Here is a 20932-nt window from a genome sequence, read left to right as displayed (position 1 = left end):
TGGATGGTCTTTCTGTTCTCCTTTCTCTAACTCTTTCAGGTAGAAACAAACAAACAAACCTAGCTACTCTGTCCATAATTTCTTATCTTCATACTTCAGAGACAGAAACAATTTTAGGTTCAGCTCATCTTACCACCTTTCACTGAAACTTCTCAGGGTTATAAATTACACTAAGAAATGGCCCCACAGCAGGGACAATCCCACAACATTGTACTGTAAAAGAAGACAACTCCTCGGATGTCACAGGCAAACTGTTTTCTTACATGCACACTCTAGAAACCCCAAGGTTTGGCTAGGGCTCCCCTGCCACCTAATCTTCTCATCTTCTTTCTTTCCAAAGTCTCAAACTTCTGTCTTTCTAAAATGACTCCAATTATCCCATTATGACAAGAGGGTAAACATGCAGCCACAAACAGATGTGACAGTAAGAGCAATGAGTAGAAAAGAATGAGTAGAAGCCAGCAGCCTGCTATCTAGATGGAGTCCCGGGTTGACTCTGTGGTTCAGTGTCAGGTCCAGGCCAAGCCTTCACCTAGTGGAGCTGCCAACCGCTCCATGCCTAAGATATACATACATGTGTGTCAGTAAGGCACTTTCTTTTTCAGTTGTAAAACTATTGTGAGATGTCAAATTGGGTTGGTTGATTTTTTTTAAGTGTAGATGGCTTGTTTGCCTCATTCCAGCCCAAGAGATGAGTTCTCGCAGACTATTTCCCTGCAGCTACAGAAAAGCCTGATGAATTCTTACTCCTTCAATAGCCCAGCCATCTATGCAGTAGTTAAAACGACAATTATCAGCACTTAAGTCTCTACATGCAGTCTAAGGGCATTATTCTCTTCTGTCTACCACTACTCTGAAAAGAAATTAGAGGCTAGCAGGGTGGCACAGCATGTTAAGCTGCCGCCAGAACCACTGCCATCGTATATGGGTGTTGGTTTGAGCCCTGGATGCTCCACATCCAATCCAGCTCCCCGCTAATTGCCTAGGAAAGCAGAGGAAGATGACACAAAGTGCTCTGGAGACCTGGAGGAAGCTTGTGGTTCAGTCCTCGCCATTACGGCTATTTGAAGAGTGAACCAGTCTATGTAAGGTCTTTCTCTCCCTCTCTGCAACTGAGTTCAAACAAATAAATGTTTTTAAAGAGCAGGTTAGAATAAAACTATTTAACAAAAAAACTGGATAAAAATGCTTTGATTTTGCTCAGCAGGCCAACTAGAACTAAGGTTTTTCTTGTCAGGCTTAAATCTCAAAGTCACAGGTAATTTTTTTTTAAGGGAATAAATTTCTAACTACAAAATGTAGAGAATTGGACCTAAAATTCAGACCAAGCACTGAAAATGTTTAACAGAGAAAAGCTCAGTGCATTCTACAGAACACAATGTTTAGGTTCCCCCATACCATTTGCTAAAACCTATGTAGTAGCTTCTGGTTGCCATTACTGGCTCAGGCCTATCGTGAGGCTTAAAAGACAGAATGGGGAGTAAACTCAGTTGCACAGAGCTGTTCTGAAAAACTCACGACATGCGCATGAAACAGGAGTATACACTTTAATTTGATTGACATAGAGGAAGTAGAGAAGACATGGAAGAAATTTAGCTTTCATTCTGCTTTATGCATAACCATATGCAGTTTTTCTAAAAAGTAAACTGAGGTTTTAAAAATCATATTTATCAGAATACCTGGAAAACCATACTGTGTGTAATCCAGGAAATACACTATTTGCAGAACAAGAAAATCAAGATGTGCAACAGAAAGTTACAACAAAAGGAGGCACTAGGGTTTTGAGCAGTGTAAAGTGAGTACAGCTGTAGGAACCATGGAACTGCTCTTCACTGGTTGCTATGGAAACATGCTAATGAGGATTGGTCCATGTCATACAATTTCTCTAGAACACGTTTCTTTGGAAAAAATGGCAATATTGGTGGGGAGATGAAGTTGTCCCTTCAGACACCCAGCTTATTGGCCTGGGTGAGGACAACTTTGAGAACTGGCATGAAGGCGGAGGTCTCACTGAAGTTGCTGGTGCTGACGATGTGCGTGTGGATGGCCAATCCTTCGGAGTAGTTCCGCGTTTCAATGCTCCTGGCAATGTTGTGTAAACCATTGATGATCGTCGGTGACAGCTGAAGTAAAGGCAGAACCAAAGAAACATTAAGAGAGGATTTCCCGCAGTAGTCTCTATGAACATTAAAGCTGGATAGTGAAATGGGGATTGAAGTGAGCATTATTATTCTTGGATAAGCAACAGTGAAGTCACAGAGCAGAATCATGATGCAATGATTTGCATAAGGGAGCTATTTATGAATCTTACATTATAGCTGCCAGGTACTGTCTTACATAGCATCATTCTGAGTCCCAAGGCTGTAATGACATGACACTTTCTCGGCCTGCCTAATGTCTTTAATTCTCCAGTTATTGCAGTCAAAGTTTTTGACAGACTTTCCTATGTCATGAAAGAGATGAAAACTTCATCATCAAGCTCTCTCAAAGTACGGATTCAAGTTACTACAACAGAGTGCCTGAACTGAACTTGGCTGGGACAATAGGCCTGGCCACATACTCAGTTCACCCAGTTCTTAACCACTTTTTATGATTTTCCCATCTCTTACAACTATAAAACCAAGTTTTCTTTTCCATGTACTTTCTTAGAAAAACAACTTCATTTTGGATCAGGCCACGGATCACACCACTTCCACTGTGATGGCAGAGTTCTTTGGTCTGGGTCTCAGGAAGGACATGGTTATTTTTATCTGGTTGGACTGGGTGTGGGGAATGGGGCAGAGGAATGCTGAAATGCAAAAATAGGCAAGGAATGCACCAGGCCTTTCTCCCTCTTCTCTCCTAGTGCTTTCATTAATTAAAAAAGAAAAGAAAAAACTCAAGAAAGGAATAGAGAGGTAGGGACAAGAGTGGACAGGGTACTTTGCTTCCTTACTGGCAGCTACCTTTAGTTACAGCGCACTGTCCTGTTCAGCTTGTAGCTTTGTCTGGCTTCATCTCTGCATAATAGCTATTCTAGAAGAACAGGACCAGGAATTGCGGATCACAGGAAAGATGACACTCCGGACACTAGAGCATCCGCCTAGTCCATGATGACTTAGTGTATCTAGGATTGTTTAAAAAGAACAGCAGTAGAAGGCCAGAGATCTCAAGGCTAAAATATGCCAGTCTGTGTTTCTAGTTAGTTCTAAGAAGGGTTAAAATTTCTTCTACACATGCAAGCATGCATCTCTCCCTTCATTCTCACTGAACAGAATGCACAATTTAGGGCCCAGAGAAAAGGCCATTTTATAAACATTGCAACTTTGCCCCCAAGCATTCTAAATGAAAGTGATGTATCACTCATGTTACTAGCAAAAACTCAGAATCAACGATTATCATAAATCCTCCCCTTTACCCCAAAACTTACTGTTTGTTCCCTAAGTTTATCATATAGAAACTCCAGACGTTTGCTGGCATCATCTAGCTTCCTCTTGGTTTGCTGCAGGAGAGGAAAAACAGATGTTACATTATGGACAGTCACTTTGCTCAAGAAAAGACTGCTGTATCTCATTTCACCACACCTTATCCTCAAGCTGCTCAACAGCTCCCTTTTATAAAGAAACGGACACAACTAGGAGACTTGACCAGATTATTATAACAGAGATCAGGAGCTCATTAAGGATGGGGGCAGGTGAAGACTGGCCTGCGGGATGAGCAGTTATGCTAGATCCACAGGTACCTGTAAGCAGCAATGGTTAGTATTCCAGGAAAGAGGTCGAATGATGCAACTGCAGACTGTAGGCTTTAAAGGGGAAAATAAGTGAATGAACTGTGGAGCCATATACACTTTGAAGGACTGATGCCTGCCTGCCTGCCTGTATGTTTTTATTTATTTGAAAGGCACAGTGATAGTAAGTCAGAGAAAGAGGATGTGTGAGAGCAGACAGACAGACCTTCCACCCACTGATTCACTCACTGAATGTGCGCAACAGCTGAGGATGGGCCAGGCATAAGCCAGGAACCTAGAACCCCATTCAGATCTTACCCCATATGGGTGGCAGGGACTTAAGCATCTGCTGCCTCTCAGATTAGCAGGAAGCTAGAAGAGGAATTGAGTAGTCTAGGGCTAGCACGTTAGCAGACCAGGCTAAGTCTCATATGGGTGCTGTTCTGAGTCCTGGCTGCTCCATCTCCGACCCAGCTCCCTACTTAGGGCCTAGGAAAGCCAAAGAGCATGACTCAAGTCCTTGGGTCCTAGCACCCACTTTGGAGATGCAGAAAAAGCTCCTGGTTTTAGATCAGCTCAGCTCACACAGTTGCGGACATTTAGAGAGTGAACTGGCAGATGGAAGACCCCTCTCTCTGTCTCTCCTGCTCTCTGCAAAATCTGCCTTTCAAATAAAAATAAATCAAATAAAAGTAAATCTTAAGAAAAAAAAAAAGAGAGTAACTGGACTTGAATCAAGCACCTTCATATGGGATGCAGGCATCCCAAAAAGTGGGTTAGCCAACCGTCCCACAATATTAGCCTGTGAAACTTTGCTTTAACTTTTCAAAATTGTACTTCCACACACTTAGTCACACTTGGCATGTTTAATTCTCCTTTCTGAGCCTTTAAAGCACCAAACCGGGGTGGAGTAGAAGGGGGAACTCCAGAAATTTCAGATTACTAACAAGAAAGTTATAAAGTTCTTTCGTTAGAGGTTCTTTGCCCACCCTACTCCCATCCTCATTTTGTAAGTACAGTGAGAGAAAGTATTTCAGAACAACAATGAAAAGCTTTCCGTTTCAGCGGGAGTGGGCATTTGGTATGGCACATAAGACCACACTTGAGATGCTGGCACCCCATACGGAATCCCCACAGTCAAGTCCTAGCCCTGCTTCTAAGACAGCTTCCTTCTAAGGTGCATCCTGGAAGGTAGATAATGGTTCAAGTCCTTGGATCCTGCCACCCATGGGATGGCGAGTTACGGCTGTCCGGCTTCATAAAGCCCAATAGTCCTGGGGCACCTGAACAGAGACTTTAACAGAGCCAGAGCAGGCAATGCCAATCAAGGGGCATGAGTGCCAGGCAGAGGGCTCCGCCAGGACAAAGGCCTTGAGCTGCAGGGCTCTGGGTATTTGAGGAAAGAGTGCCAAGGTGTCAGGAGCAGACAGAAGCAAGGCGAGGCTGCCACTGACACTATCAGGGACTCAGTTGGGCTGGAAAGTTAGTTTGTGCTGTTGGAACATGTGTGAAAATAAGAATAGACCAAGGCTATAGAAACTATTCTAATTACTGATGCAAATGAACCTTGGTGAATGCAAACTCATGGTCCCTGCCCAAAACTAACCCTGCACAGCTACAAACAGAAGCTGTACCCCGAGGGGGTGCAGAAAGCTGAGGAGACATAACAACCTCTCAGCTAACTGGAGAATGACATGAGCAGTCTTTGCAGGTTCCCTCTGCCCAGGATTCCTGGGCACCCAGAGGGAAGATATTATGACTACCTAAAGAAAAGGTAAACACCACCAAGATGCTACTGAGCTGGGTCACGTCTCCCTTGCCTCTTCACCTCCATACTGACTTCCACCAGCAGCAGGAGTGGAGTTCTGCCACCTTCTTCCTAGCAGCTCTCCAGCCCTGCAGCCTACTGTCTAGGTCTCAGGGCGTGCACAGCGGACAGTGGCTGTTTCTGGCTCTCAGCTTCACATGCTCTCCTTTCCCAGCTCCGTCTTCCCAGCCCTCGCCGAATGCCAGGAGCCAAGGTTCCTGCTATTGCTCTGCTTTCCTGACAGTCTCCATGCTGGGAATTCCTGGCTACAGGGCTAGCAGAAGGCTACACATACTAATACCCAGTGTTTGATGAAAACAACACATTCCAGAAGCTGTTTTGTTCAAGCAGACGAGTAGCAAATGACTGTAAAAAATATATTCGCTGTTTGCTGGCAAAAAAAAAAAAGCTTCATTTACAATATTGACTTTGTGGAATTTTGGTTGTTGACAAAACACAGGCATCCTCAAGATACATTAAATAAAAGCAACTGGTTTAACTACCCAGTATCTAAAACATCTAACTAACTTTAAGATTCCTGTAAAGTTACAGAGGTGATTGTTGGTGTAATTTCAGCAAGAACTCCCATATATGACCTTTGTGTGTGACAGCAGGATGCGGTTATATTGATGCTGTATGTATGCACCAAGTACGCAGGCGGCTGACGAGCCACTGCACAGCTCAGGGGCTGCGGGCACGTGGTCTGCAGTGGGACTGTCAGGGGTCCAACACTGGCTCTGAGTGCAGATGGTCCCTGCCTGCCCCTTGCTGTAATTGTTTTCATCTATAAAACAAAACGCACAAATCTACCTATACTGGGGCTAGTGGGAGGACTAAGCACACGTGTGTGTTCATGTGTACACACACACACACACACACACACATAAAGCAATGACCCATTTCTCTAATGTAAGCTGTATAAGTGCCAGGCTGGGGACTTTCACACAAACTTTTAAGACACACATCTTATAAGACTTAGAGCAGCAATTAGGTAAGAGTCCCATACAGGATTGTTTTAATAACCCCCAAAAAGAATAAGATACACACAGGATCCGTGGCCGAAGAGAGGCAGCGCTGAATAAGCTCCTCGAACGTGGTCTTCAGAATGAGGTGCTCGTCAGGGATGGGTTTCTTAGTGATTTTTTCTGTGGGCAAAGACTGCACATGCTGGAAGAGATGTTGTAAAATAATCAGAAATGGCCTGAAGCACTTCCATATAAAATTCTGAAGCTATGAGGTAGAGAAAAGCTGACCATTGTATAGACAGGTCTATTAAAATCAGATAAAAATATAACACGTGGAATCAATAAAGAAAAGGGAACTGTAGATATACGGTGTAACAAGCACTCTTCTGGTAGCTTAGATTTTCGTAAGCAGGACTAACTTAAAATAGCTCCTTAGGGAACAGATGCTCACCATTATCAAACAGAAACAATGGACATAAATCTGCTCCAATGGAAACAATCAGGGTACTAGAGAACACAGTTGGCTGGTCAGGGTGGCCGCTTGCTTTGGTGGCTGTTTGTGTGTGTGTGTTTTTAACGTTTATTTCTTTATTTTAAAGGCAGAATTAGAGCAAGAGATAAAGATCTTTAATCCATTGGTTGACTATCCAATGGCTGCCAATAGCATGGGGTTGGCCTGCTGAAGCCAGAGAACGGAACTTCATCCAGGTCTCCCACATGTGTGCAGAGACCCAAGCACTTAGATTTCCCTCCACTGCTCTCCCAGGAGCATCAGCAGGGAGCTGGATAGGAGATGGAGCAGGATGCTCATATGGGATACTGGTGTCATAGGCAGCAGCTTAACCCGGCTCTCCCATAGCACTGGCTTCTGTTTTTCTGGCTCTTTTTTGATCATCTTACAGTGCAATTTCATTTGTTGTTTCACTGAGAGCTTATTTACTGTGTAATTTTCAAAATAGCAAGATCAAACTAGACGAGAGAAGGTGCCACGATTTTGCTGAGTGTATACATGGTGCTTACTAGTTCATTTTTCATTCACACACAAAAAAATCATGCAATGATATCCCAGACACTGGCTACATAGAAATCACCGAGTTCCCAAGGAGTTCTCAAAGTAATGGGAAAAAAATTTTTTTAATGATCAAAACAGGAACTGTAGCAAATTAACACTCAGTGAAACCTGAAAAATGCCATGCCTGGGATTTGACTGAAAGGATGGGAATTCTCTTTCGGAAATTATATTTGAAGGATAAGTAACAATTAAATGTGGAAGAAATGGCATGTCCAAAAGAAGGAGCATGAGGAAAAAGGACTAAAAGGAGGTCAAGTGGCTGGAACAGAGAAAGCAAGAAGTAGCATAATAAAAGCAGGCCTTCCAGACTGTGTTAGATATTTTGGCCTTTATCCTGATGACAAGGGGAAGTTGTACTGTTTGCAGTAAGGAGGAATCAAAAGCAAATTAGAACTAGATCAAGATAGGAACACATGTTGTGGCACAGCTGCTGTTGAGGAATCTGTATCCTATACTGGCATGCTGGTTTGAATCTCAGCTATTCTGCTCCAAGCCAGCTTCCTAACAATGACATCCACTTGAGACGTGAACAGAGCTCCCGGCTGCTGACTTTGATCTGGACTGCCCCAATGTTGAAGGACCTTGGGGAATAAGCCTATGTTATATCTTCCTATGATCTTGGTTTTCAAATAAACAAATAAATAAATCTCTCCTTCCCCCCCTACCCCTTTTCTTCTCTAAATGGGTCAAGAAAGATGCTGACAGAAAAATCACGAAGCTCCTGCCCTGGTGTAGATCAGAGATAAGGGCAACATGGGACAGAGTAGAAACATACAGAAGATCAAGAAATAATTTACAGTAGTACATTCAAAATCTGAATTGGAGTTTAAAGGAGGCAGATTCCTAGGTTTCTGGCTGGAAGCAACAGAAATGAAAATGGTCCCACTCACTGAACCAGGAAACCCTGACACTCTGTTTGGAAGTAAGAGTATAAATTACAGTTTGTACATGTTGAGGCTGAGGGGCCTTGGGGACAGCACCAGAGCCAGGCAGCTGGCTCCAGGACCTGCCTGAACATTGCAAATCTCTCCCTGTATGGGTCAGACTTTCCATGATCACTGATGTTCTGCTCTACAGGAATCATTTACTGCCTCCCACGCACATTAGCAGGAATCCAGATCAAAGGAGATTACCCAGGATGTGAGAACGGATGTGGGTACCACAATAGGTGGCTTAACCCAGGATACCTCAATGCTTTTCCCATGTGTTTTCATAATTCAACTTTTAATATTTAAAATTAAAATATTTAAAACAGCAAAACACAGTCCTGTTAAAGAGATACTGATTTGACAAATCTGAATTGGATGAGTAAAAGACAAACGGAACTAGTTTTTTACTGGGGCAAGAGCTTGCTTCAGCTCCCTGCTTTTCATGAACAGACAGATGTCACTGATGAGGTCAGGATACAGCACAACTGGGCCGGGTGCAACAGCCTAGTGGCTAAATCCTCGCCTTGTACAAGCGGGATCCCATACCGGTGCTGGTTTGAGTCCCTGGCTGCTCTACTTCCCTTCCAGCTCCCTACTTGTGGCCTGGGAAAGCAGTAGAGGATAATCCAAAGCCTTGGGACCCTGCACTTGCATGGAAAACCCAGAAGAAACTCTTGGCTCCTGGCTTTGGACTGGCTCAGTTCTGGCCATTGTGGCTATTTGGGAGTGAACCAGTAGATGGAAGATCTTTATCTCTCTTCTCTGTAGATCTGTATTTCCAATAAAAATAAATAAATAAATAAATAAATAAATAAAATATATACCACAACTGTCAAGGCAGAAAATGTAAATGATCAAATAGATAACCCTCTTTATATGAAAATGCATTTAACAGAGCCATCCTCCCATTCCACTTCCACAGCCTGTTACCTGGACAGTATTTCCAATAGGAGCCCCTGGGGCACCTTCCAAATTGGGCTTGGAGAAAGATGGTGGCATACTTGCTTGGCCAAGAGGCTGTTGCATGCCATGGAAAGGCTGGCCACCTGGAAGGTGTGGCTGTGGGAATGAAGCTTGATTCGATGGTGGTATTGGAGCTGGAGTTTGTTGCTGCAGCATCTGTGACTGGGGGTCACCCAAGGGGTTCATGATTGGCGACGTGATGGGAACTGGAGGCGTGAAGTTCTCGGGCATCTTTGCGAAGATGGAAACAGAGGGCACCAAGAGTCAAAACAAAAACAATAGCAACACTTTCTCAGCTTTATGTAAGAGAACTAGACCATTTCTTGGTTTAAAAAAATTCACAACAGAAAACTTCCGTCAAATGAAGTTTCATGCAGAATTCTAGGATAGGACACAAATTAATATGGCTAAGGTTGGTGGGAGCTCTAACCTGGACCTCTCAGTTCTGCCCTTGCCCTTCCACACTGACCCCAATTAAGGGAAGCAAAAAACACAGCCTTTCCAAAAGGCAATGTTAAGTCTGCAGAAGTCTGCCTGGGAATACTTGGAGTCGCATGTGCCGCACTTGTGTGTTTAATGTGTCTAGGGAGGGTACTCCTTTCCTAGGCCAGAAAGTAGATATTTAGCAATTTTACAACTCAAAGTAGCTGATCAAGTCTGTTTTAGGTTTCTTTGAGCACTTCATGTCTCTCAATTTCACATTGTGTGCTCATGGCTGTATTTGGAGGAACAGTTAAAAAAAAAAGAAGTAGAAAATGGCTTGGGAAGAAGGAAAGGAAAATCATAAGAACTATGAAGTTCTTAATAACTTTGACAACTGAACAACACTTAGCTACACCATCACTTCTGTATTCAAACAATATCCAGTTAGACAAAATGCCAATGTATCATGACCAAGTTCATGATTCTTGCTGGAACCCCACAACCGAAGTAATGCCGTCCAAAACACATCATTTGAGAAGCCTGAAATGTTATTTCCTACTTTTGGAAGAGGCCTGCTGGGAACTGACACTTTGCCTTCTTAAAGGGATTCAAGTTGTACCACTTCCATTAGAGCTAGGTTTAGATGATACTGTTTTCCACGGTCTTTGCTTCCCTCCAGGGAAGACTAAAACCATGTTGAAATACCCTGTAAATACACCAGTGAGTAAACTATGCCTTGAAAAGGATCAGTGAAGTGTAATGTGCTCCAAGTGCCTATGTGATGAGCCTGACACCTGTGGGCCCCAGGATGGGTGTCTTTTTCTAAGTACCTTCTTCTTCTTGGGTACTCTGTTCAAAGCTGGAGGGTCATTCCACCCATTCTGTGGACCTATCAGAGACAACAGAAGATAACATTTCTTTAGAATCTTGAAAGCAAGAAAACGAAACTGAGTTCATCATTTAATTTCTAAAATTCTACATAGCTCTGAGATAAACCTCATAAAACTTTTACCAACTGGCCTGTGGGGTCGCTGGTAGCACTGTGGTCTTGCAATCAGACCTCTACCACAGGTTGCAGTGGAGGGACCAGCCACCTTTGCACCATTTCTACTTAAATGGCTAATGTATGAATGGCGACATGCTTCACCTCCAAGGAGCAGTTTACTATTCTCTCCCAGGAAGGGCAGAATCAGTGACCTTAGTCTGTTTAAAAAAAAAAAAAAATTCTGCTACATTCACCATACCTGAATAAATAAGCACATACTCTCGCCTCTATATGGTAGAAACATTGCTTAAAAACAAAAACAAACCTTTACACAGCACCACAAATTCTGATCATCTCTGCTTTGAGAATTATAAAATGGAAGGATTACTAAAAAATCTGCTGTAAGATTTTTTTTTTAATGCTAAAAAAAAAAAAACCCCAACCCTCCAGACTGGCAGCAAACATATAATGAAATTATTGTAAATAGTACATTTCTCTGAACACATCAAAACAAACCAAAAAGCACAAACTCCCACCCCTATATCTCAAGTGAAAAATGAAGATCGGAAGCAGAATTTACTAAACACTGGGGCTAGTGTTGTGGCATACTGGGTAAAGCTGGTCCCTGTGACACTAATATCCCATATGGGCACCAGCTCATGTCCCAGCTGTTCCACTTCCCACCAGCTCCCTGCAAATGGCCTGGGAAAAGCAGATGGCCCAAAGCCTTGTGACTCTGCATTCATGTTGGAGACCCCAATGAAGCTTCTGGCTCCTGGTTCAGCCAGCTCTGTCTTGGCACAGTTGTAGTGACTTGAGAAGTGAACCAGTAGATAGAATATCTCCCTCTCTTTCAAATAAATAAACTTTTAAAAAATAGAAAGAATTTATTAAGTATATTAGAGCCTTGAGTGTCTTCAAAGGAGAAAAAGCATATTGAAAACAGGATCATTTTATTAAAAAAAAAAAAAGATTTGAAAGGTACAGTTACAGAGGGGTACATAAGGAGAGACAGAGTTTCCATTCACTAGTTCACTCCCCAAATGGCCACAACAGCCAAACCTGGGCAGGCCAAAGCCAGGAGTCAGAAGTGCCTTCCAAGTCTCCCATGTAGATGCTGGGACCCAAGCATTTGGGTCATCTTCCCTTGCTTTCCCAGGCACATTAGCAGGGAGCTGGATGGGAAATGGGACAGACAGTATTCAAGCATATAGGAAGCCAGCACTGCACGCAGTGACTTCACTTGCAGTGCCACAACACTGGTCCCCAAAGCCAAAAAAAATTTTTAAAGATTTATTTTTATTGGTCCCACAGTAAATTTTAAATCATAACATTTTTCATCAAGTGCAAATTATAATCTGTCCTATCATGGACCCAGATAACTGGTAAAGATAGTTTCGTGCATGTGTATATATAAGGATAACAAATTACTCTTCTTCCAATAAACTATTTTTCAGCATGTTAACTTTTATTTGTTTGATATGCATGACATCCAATCACAAAATTGTTGAGCAAGCCAAAGAACCTGATTCACGCATAACATCACAAACTTTTAAACTACAGATCTCCTAACCACCCTGTATCCACAAGTTTATCAGGAGGTGGGACACAAAATCAGGCTAAAGTACTCCGAGTTCAATTATGCCAGCTTCTTGGAAAATGCTTACATCTCTGATCAGGTATCAATCATTCAAGTCTCTTTCATGACTTTTTATTTTTACCCATACCTAAGATAATCTTTAGCAGTCTATCGCTTTAACCACTCAGCCACCTCGTCCCATTACCTAAGACAATCTTACAAGCTGTTCCCTTTATGTCTTTATAAAATATACAGCTTTTATGATTTAAAGCTGTTTTGTGTCATGATATAAAGTCAATCAGCTAGCAAATTTTACTGAATCAAGGCTAAATAAAAATTATACTAATCACATTTTTGGATCATTAGCTTTCAAATTTACATGCATTATTGTTTTTGTTCATTCATCAATTGTACTTAATGATTCAGGTATTACCAAGTATATTTTACAACCAATTCACCTTCCAACATAAATGCCTGGTCTTGGATAAACTGAATTTCTGTAGATAAAAAGTAAAAGTCATTTACATAGTTTTACTGAAAACATTCCAAAGTCTAATTTAACATCTTCTCCCCTTCCCCCCACCCATTTCTATAAAGAACAAATTATTTTTTTAAATTTACTGCCGATGTGCTGGGGATGCTACAGGGTCAAGGTTACTCATTTCATGTCTCCCTCTCTTCTCTGTCATCTACTTGCAGGGCAGCGAGAGCCAGAAACGCAGACAGAGCTCCCATCTGCTGATTCACTCTCCAAGTGTCCTCCACAGCCAGGACTAGGCCGAGCTGAAACAGTCAGGAACCCAACCCAGGTCTCCCATGTGGGTGGCAGAAACCCAAGTACTTGAAAACGCTGGAATCCCATATGGGTGCTGGTTCTAATCCCAGCAGTTCCACTTCCCATCCAGCTCCCTGCTTGTGGCCTGGAAAAGCAGCTGAGGACGGCCCAAAGCTTTGGGATCCTGCACCCATGTGGGAGACCTAGAGGAGATTCCTGGCTCCTGGCTCCAGATGGCACAGCACCGGCCATTGTGCTCACTTGGGGAGTGAATCATCAGATGAAAGATATTCCTCTCTGTATATCTGACTTTGTAATAAAAATAAATAAATCTTTTAAAAACAAAAATCTAGGGGCAACTTGGGAATTAACCTATCTCATCACTGGACCCTGCTGAAGTCTCATCTCCCTGGTGTGGAGACCAGGTCCTCCACAGAATTCTTTGGGAAGAAACAGGGGCCTGCTGCTCTTGCACGTTGAGTGCGGGGCTGCACACCACCCTTAGCTGAACGCCTCTTCTCAGGGACCTTCTCAGGAACTCGTGGAGAATACAATGACAGGATGGATACAGTGGCTAAGATACTTTCCAGTTGCCTTGGATCTCAGTATGATGCCAATGTCATGGTAAGTTTTGGTTAGATAATCTTTTGAAAGGCAAGGAATAGGGAATCCTCATTATACATAAACTCTTCCTATCGTTGCAAGCCAGCAGGTTGTATTTTTTTAAAAAGTCATAAAATCAAAGATCAAATGTAAAAAGACATAAATCGTTGCAGCCATTTTTCAGTGACCCAAGATAAAATTAAAGTAAGGAAGGCTATAATGCTCCATTCACTTTACCTGAAACCAGTAAAACCAGGTCCTACAGTTTTAGGGAAATTCATAAAAATTAAGACAAAATTTTAAGAAACTGTTTCACAAAAACATGCAATACTATGACCCTTCAAAATTGTTGAATAAGCACAAGTATAAGACTGTATGCATAGGTGAAAACTTCAAAGGCTGCTTTATTAGAAAATAATTTTTCTGAGTAAAATTCTAGAGACTTCACTTTTGAAAGCACTTTCCCTTTAAAAATGAGCACACATTTAACCAGAGGCAAGAAAGTTAACCAACCAACAAATCAATGAAATAAGTGAACTGGGCAGTGCCCACTTCTCCTGGAACAGAGGCTGCTCCCTGCTGTCCCGGGCTGGCCACTCCACACGCAGACCCTGGAGAGCCAGCCAGCTTTGCTGCCCCGCTCCGTTGGTGTGCTGTCCACAGGCCACCCTGCAGCCCCCTTCAGCTGATGCTCCCTCAGCACCACTCACCTGCTCAAAGTCCTGCACAACAATCTCTCATCTTACTAACCTCTGCCCTTCTTGCCCTGCATAAAAGGTTCCCTAAAACTGAGCCCAGATACAAACTGTAGGCTTCAGCTTAGCTGCTGCTCGATAGAAATGCACTGTGCCTTTCTACCTCCCCATCCTTGGGGTAATTCCAATTCAAGATCAAACAGGTCATCATTAAGAATTTACTGAATCAATGTTTGTGGTTTATTCATGGGAGAACCAAAAGTCTATGTCTATGACAGCAATTATCCACTGTCAACTGGAATTTCGAAATGCTGAATAAAATCATGATCATAGAACAAAGACAATGTTTTCACACAGAATTATTTATATAATGATCAAAATTCTTAGGAAGTAAAAAAAGAACAGAGTTAAGCTATTAACTGTTAATATAAAATACAGGAGACTGTTAATGTGCAACAGAGCAGCTAGGTATAGTGCATGCCAAACACTGAAAAATGTTTGGTTTCTTATTATTTACTCTGTTTTCAGCCAGGTTAGAGCACTATGTTACTTTGCATTCACAGACTAACTTTCACAGGGCGCAGCCAAATGCTGTTTTGCTTACAGAGAGAAAGAACACCCATGCAAATATGTACACTAAATTATAACGTAACAAACTCCTGGGCGGTGCTGCTATACGACTCTCGCAATCCCCAGGCTGGGCACTTTTCCATCATCTATATCAAGACTAGACTATCTGGTGCAGAAGGAACAGGAGCTTTGAAGACTGAAAGAACCTGGGTTTGTATCTCAACTTGCTCAATCCTATTGCACACCTGAGAAAATTTTATAAGTTTAATCCCTAAGGAACTCAGTTTCCTCACGTACAATTAAAAAATAATAAATGTTATTTCTCCGAGTTCTGAGATAAATAAGAAAATATAAAACAATAAAAAAATAGTGTCCAACATCAGCTCAATCTTATTTCCTTCCCTTTTTCCCTGTACCACTTTTTAAGTGAGGATTTCCTTGATTTCCATGCTACCTCTTTCACTTAAGAGCTCTGATTATTAGCCAATTATTATTTGGTAAGGTTTATTTCATTTATTGGAAAGACAGAGAACATCAGAGAGGGGGAGACACAGAGAGATCTGCATCCAAGGGTTCACTTCCCAAATGGCCTCTAACGACTGGGACTGGGCTAGGCTGAAAAGAGGAGTCTGAACTGCATCTGGATTTCCCACTCGGGTGGCAGGGGCCCAGCACTTGCGGCACGTTTCATTGCTTTTCCACGCTCTTCAACAGGGAGCTGGATTAGAAGCAGAGCAGCAGGGTCTCAAAATGGTGCTCTATTATGAGATGCCAGCAACACAGTAGCAGCTTAATCTACTGTGACATTACTCAACTATTCAGAACACGTACTATCTTCACTCATCCACTAGAGATGAAGTAGCACTCCTCTCTAAAATATGCAACAACTGGGCCCAGCTCGATGGCGCAGTGGTTAAGGTCCTCACCTTGCACACCCGGGATCCCATATGGGCGCCAGTTCTAATCCTGGCGGCCCCGCTTCCATTCCAGCTCCCTGCTTGTGGCCCGGGAAAGCAGTGGAGGACAGCCCAAAGCTTTGGGACCCGGCACCCGCGTGGGAGACCCGGAAAAGGTTCCTGGCTTCGGATCGGCATAGCATCGGCGGAAGATCTTCCTCTCTATCTCTCCTCTCTGTATATCTGCCTTTCCAATAAAAAAATAATAAAAATAAATCTTTAAATAAAAATGCAACAACTGAAGCTATCTGTAGTGTATCACTGTACATTTATCTGAGTAACAAAGGACAGTGCACATACACATAGTAGCTTTATTTTTCATAGTTCCAATTACTGGAAGTCAAATACGGACTGATAATATAAAATGGAACATTCCAGAAAGAAGCCATTTTTAAGTTTTAAATTGTGCAGCACTGTGAGCAGCATGATGGAATCTTGTGCATTCAGCTCCCTTCCTCCTGGGACATGAATTATCCCTATGTTCAGTGTGCATGTACTAAGCATTCTAACCTGCTCCCTAGACACTTAGTAGCCATCTTGTTACCATGCCAATAGTATCAGAGTACTTGAGCTCAAGTAACCTTTATTTTACATAATCATCGGTCCTAAGGTGAAATAGCAATTATGTCAGATTTATTACAGTATACAGTAATAATCATTCTGGTTCATAATTACTGTTAGTTTTAATATGTCTAAATAATTTAACTTTTTCATAGGCTTATATGAATAGGAAAAAACATAGTATATGCAAAATTCAGCACTTCTGTGGTTCTTGGCTGGGGATCCTGCACTATATTCCTAACAGGTAACAGAGGATGACTATAGCATACTCATGAGTGTGAGTATTACGTGTGTGTGATTTTTACTATTAGGGATTTTAACATTTTACACTAAAAAAGGAGATGAAAATGCATGTATAATTCTGGGACCAAACGTTCATTAGACTTTAAAAGGAACTCCTGACTCCTGGCTTTGGACTGGCCCAGTTCTGGTCATTGTGACTCTGGGAAGTAAAGCAAAGGATGGCGGGTTTTTCTCATCTCCCCCACCCTACCCTGTAACTTTGTCTTTCAATAAATAAATAAATCTTTAAGAAGCACAAAGGAAAGAAAATGTCATATCCATACTTATTAGGACATTATCAGAGGAATTAGCATTGTGGTGTAATGGTTAAAGATGTTGCCTGCAATACCAGCATCCCATACTGGTGTGGATGAGCGTCCTGCTGTTCTGCTTCTAACCCAGCTCTGTTAACGGCCTGAAAAAGCGCTGCATGACAGCCCCAGCACAAGGCAGACCCGGATGAAGTTCCAGGTTCCCAGCTTCAGCCTACGTCAGCCTTGGCTGCTGTGCCACCTAGGGAGTGAGCCAGGGAATGCAACATCTTTCTCAATATCTTTCTCTCTCTCTTTCAAAAGTAAATAAATAAATAAATAAATAAATAAATAAATAAATAAATCTTTAATAACTTTGGAATTAGAAATAGCTAGCGTCACCTCATCTTTTTTTTTTGCCAACCTATTCAAAGCCATAATTTATAACCTGAAAAGGAAACCTCTTTTAAATATTAAAATGCACAGAGCTCTGAGTAACGTTTTCTATCATTACAGTTAACTTTGAAAAAATGTGTTTATTTGGGCTGGTGCTGTGGCATGGCAGGTAAACCTACTGCCTGTGACACCAGCATCCTATGTGAGTGCTGGTTTGTGTCCCGACTGCTCTACTTCTAAACCAACCACTGCTGACACGCCTGGGAAAGCAGTGAATGACGCCCCAGCGTTTGCGCCACTGCATCCACTCAGCGGACTTGGACGAAGCTTCTGACTGTAGCCATCTGGGGAGTTGGAATTTCTCACTCTTAACTTTCAAAATGAACAATCAATCTTTAAAGATAAACAGTGCTTCTGATATACCAATCGCTGTCTTCAAAAGTATTTAATGCACTAACACATTCAATCTCTCTTGATGGATAGGTACTACTGTTATTCTCTGAGGAAACTGAAACTTAGGAAATTACTCAAATCATATACTGAGTAGCCAAGCTGAAACACAAACCCAGACAATCTGTACACTCAATTTTTGTGGAAGTGGTTCTTGTGCTAATCTGATGGGTTCTTTTTTTATATCGTGTACTTCTGAGGCCTCTTTTGAGCACCCCAAAGTGAAAACCAGATAATACAACCTTATCCATAAAATGAACACAATGCTCTAACTGTAATATTAAGAATTTAAAAATGTATAAAACTGTATTTTACCACGAAGAAAAAAAAAAGGCAGGCGAGTGAAGTGAGAGACAATACCCTGAAGCAATCACTACATACTGTACACGCATACTGTACACGCATACTGAAACAGCGGGTACTTCTGTAATTATAAAATGCAAAATTAATAAAGATATATCTCATCATGAAAATTTTACAAAATTATGAGTTTAATTAGAAATACTCAAACACAACTACGTAAGACCAAAAAAAAAAAAAAAATCCTGGAAATTTCCAAAATGTTCAAGAAGGCAGTATTACCATAGTGGACACTGCACTTACTACTGTACACTGACTTTACTCTTACAATACACAGTCAAAGTTGAATGCTCCTCTTCTCTCAGCCCAGCATGATGAGATCTTAGTGAATTTTTAACAAATAAAATTATAAAATTTGGGTCCAGTGGCATGGCCTTGAACGTGCCGGAAACCCATATGGGCGCCGGTTCTAATCCGGGCAGCTCCACTTCCCTTCCAGCTCCCTGCCTGTGGCCTGGGAAAGCAGTCGAGGATGGCCAAAAGCTTTGGGACCCTGCACCCATGTGGGAGACCCGGAAGAGATTTCTGGTTCCCGGCTTCGGATTGGCAAAGCACCGGCCGTTATGCTCACTTGGGGAGTGAATCATCGGACGAAAGATCTTCCTCTCTGTCTATCTGACTTTGTAATAAGCATAAATAAATCTTTAAAAAAATAAGTAAATAAAATAAAATTTGCAATACTTCATTAAGATACTGTACTAACTTCCATGAATGAGTTTAAGTTGCAAATGATTTTAAAAACCAAAGCTTTCCCCATGAAAACACAAAAGAAATTAGTGTCCACTAGACTGATTCCAAACACTACATTGTGCCCATTCATAGCTTACTTTCAATGGTACATCACATATTTTCTGCTATTTTGAAGCTGTGATTTTTCCTAATTCAGCTGCTCAAGATATTATGAGAACACTTTCAGTTCTAGAATTTGGTATGAGGCCCCCACCAACACCTCACAGTACCCATTTACAATCAGGTAGAAATAACACATGTCCCCATCCACCCAGCTGTTCATGACCAAAGGAAGGAGGGAGCCAAACCACACCCCTTTCAAGCGCAGACCTGTTCTCTGGGACGCAGGCAGCTCACTGGCAGCAGGCAGTGTACCTGTTGTTCCAGGGGGCAGTGCATAAGCTGCAGATGACGGTGGAGCTCCTGGCCCGCCATGCTGGAAGGATGCTCCAGAGGAAGGGGGAGGAGGGAGAGAAGCAGCAGGGCTGGAGGTAGGTGAGGAGGCCTGGTGCTGTGCTGCATAGAGCTGAGACTGCCCAGAATAGGAAGAAGCAGAAGAGATGTAAGGGGTGTTAGGGTAAGCGTTTGAGGCAGGAGGAGCAACAGGCTGCTGAGGTCGATACAGTGCTGACCCCCCTGTTCCGAAGGGATACTGCTGGGCTGGTTGATAAGCTACATCAAGAAGAAGAAACAGAAATTTTGGTTAGTTCAAGTTTATTCATACTACAACAGAAACCCAAAAAGCTATATCATTCTAGGGACTCTACTCAGAATAAACTACAGAAAAAGGTACATGGAGTATGGTGGCAGTTCAAGATCTGTCCCCAATAAAAACTGCAGCGTTAACACTATCATGAATCAGTTATCTTCTCCCAAACCTTGTAAAATCATCGGTTTCCCACATTCTGAATCTGAGGGTCTTTCCAGACTAAGAGTCAATTCTGTAAGCCCGGAGAGAGCCAGTACTTTAATGAATTTACATACTGCATGGAGGGGGTTAAGAGCCAATCAAGCAAGAGAGCCAACCAATGTTTTAAAGCAAAGACTTAAATTTAAATTAGGGTGATCTTTATGACCAAGGGTAGGTACCTAGCAGAACTGTGACGCGCTTCTATTAGTACTCTCAAGCACATGTTCACACTGAACACTTGAAAGAAACACTGTCTCGTATTTACATTCATGGAAAGTGAGAACATTATTTTAACACAAATGGTGGTTATCTAGATTAGTTCTTGTTTCTGCAATTAATTGTAATTTTTGTAAATTGTCTTGTTAATTTTTTCATTTGAGATTCGGTGTTTCTTTTTAAATTTTTTTCTTTGCTCTTAAAATTTCGAGCACATTTTGTTTTTAATATTCCCAAGTGCATTTTCTATAATGAAACAAAACAAAAAATTAAACCCTAATAATGGATAATGTGATTTTACATTTGTTGAAACCCATAGAATAAATATCAACAAATAAACTACTTTTTAAAAAAGCAATAAAATCCAGAAGCTCTATCTACAATTCCAAGAGTACAAGTTAATGTGTGCAAACAGTGGACTTTGGGTGACAATGGGGGGTTCAGCGCAGCTTCACTGAATCTACCACCGCAGAAGCAGAGGTGGACGGACCGTGGGGAGGGTGGGCAGATAGTGGCACTTCTGCTCTAAACAGGCCTATTTTAAAAATAAATAAATAAAATGGATAAACAGCAGTAACAGCAAATGTCCCTTGGAACCACTTTTCCCAGAAGAATTTACATTCCCTAAAGGAAAAGATTGCACTGTATAATTTTTAAAATTGTATTTCTTTACACCAAAAGTGTGGGACATCTGCATCTCTTTAACAGGTCCAAGTGATGGCTCAGGCAAAGGAGTCAAATGCTCC

The 20932-nt window shown here is 41.9% G+C and overlaps 1 protein-coding gene across 1 annotated transcript in view; it reads right to left on the bottom strand.

Annotated features, from left to right (window-relative positions):
- Window positions 1-1531: 1531 nt before the first annotated feature.
- The window catches only part of LOC121166327 (protein transport protein Sec31A-like), a 69796-nt gene continuing 50395 nt past the window's right edge, over window positions 1532-20932 (bottom strand). Inside the window, exons 22-28 of the mRNA XM_040995473.1 lie at window positions 19391-19732; window positions 12891-12929; window positions 10699-10757; window positions 9413-9676; window positions 6564-6683; window positions 3410-3481; window positions 1532-2123 (exon numbers count right to left, since the gene is read on the bottom strand). Of these exons, the coding sequence (XP_040851407.1) occupies window positions 1944-2123; window positions 3410-3481; window positions 6564-6683; window positions 9413-9676; window positions 10699-10757; window positions 12891-12929; window positions 19391-19732 (1076 nt within the window). The 3' untranslated portion in view covers window positions 1532-1943. The remainder of the gene's footprint in view (window positions 2124-3409; window positions 3482-6563; window positions 6684-9412; window positions 9677-10698; window positions 10758-12890; window positions 12930-19390; window positions 19733-20932) is intronic.

Source organism: Ochotona curzoniae, unplaced genomic scaffold (assembly GCF_017591425.1).
Source record: "Ochotona curzoniae isolate NIBS_2020 unplaced genomic scaffold, NIBS_Ocur_1.0 patch124, whole genome shotgun sequence".
Lineage (NCBI taxonomy): Eukaryota > Metazoa > Chordata > Mammalia > Lagomorpha > Ochotonidae > Ochotona > Ochotona curzoniae.
This window is presented reverse-complemented; position numbering and strand designations above follow the sequence as displayed.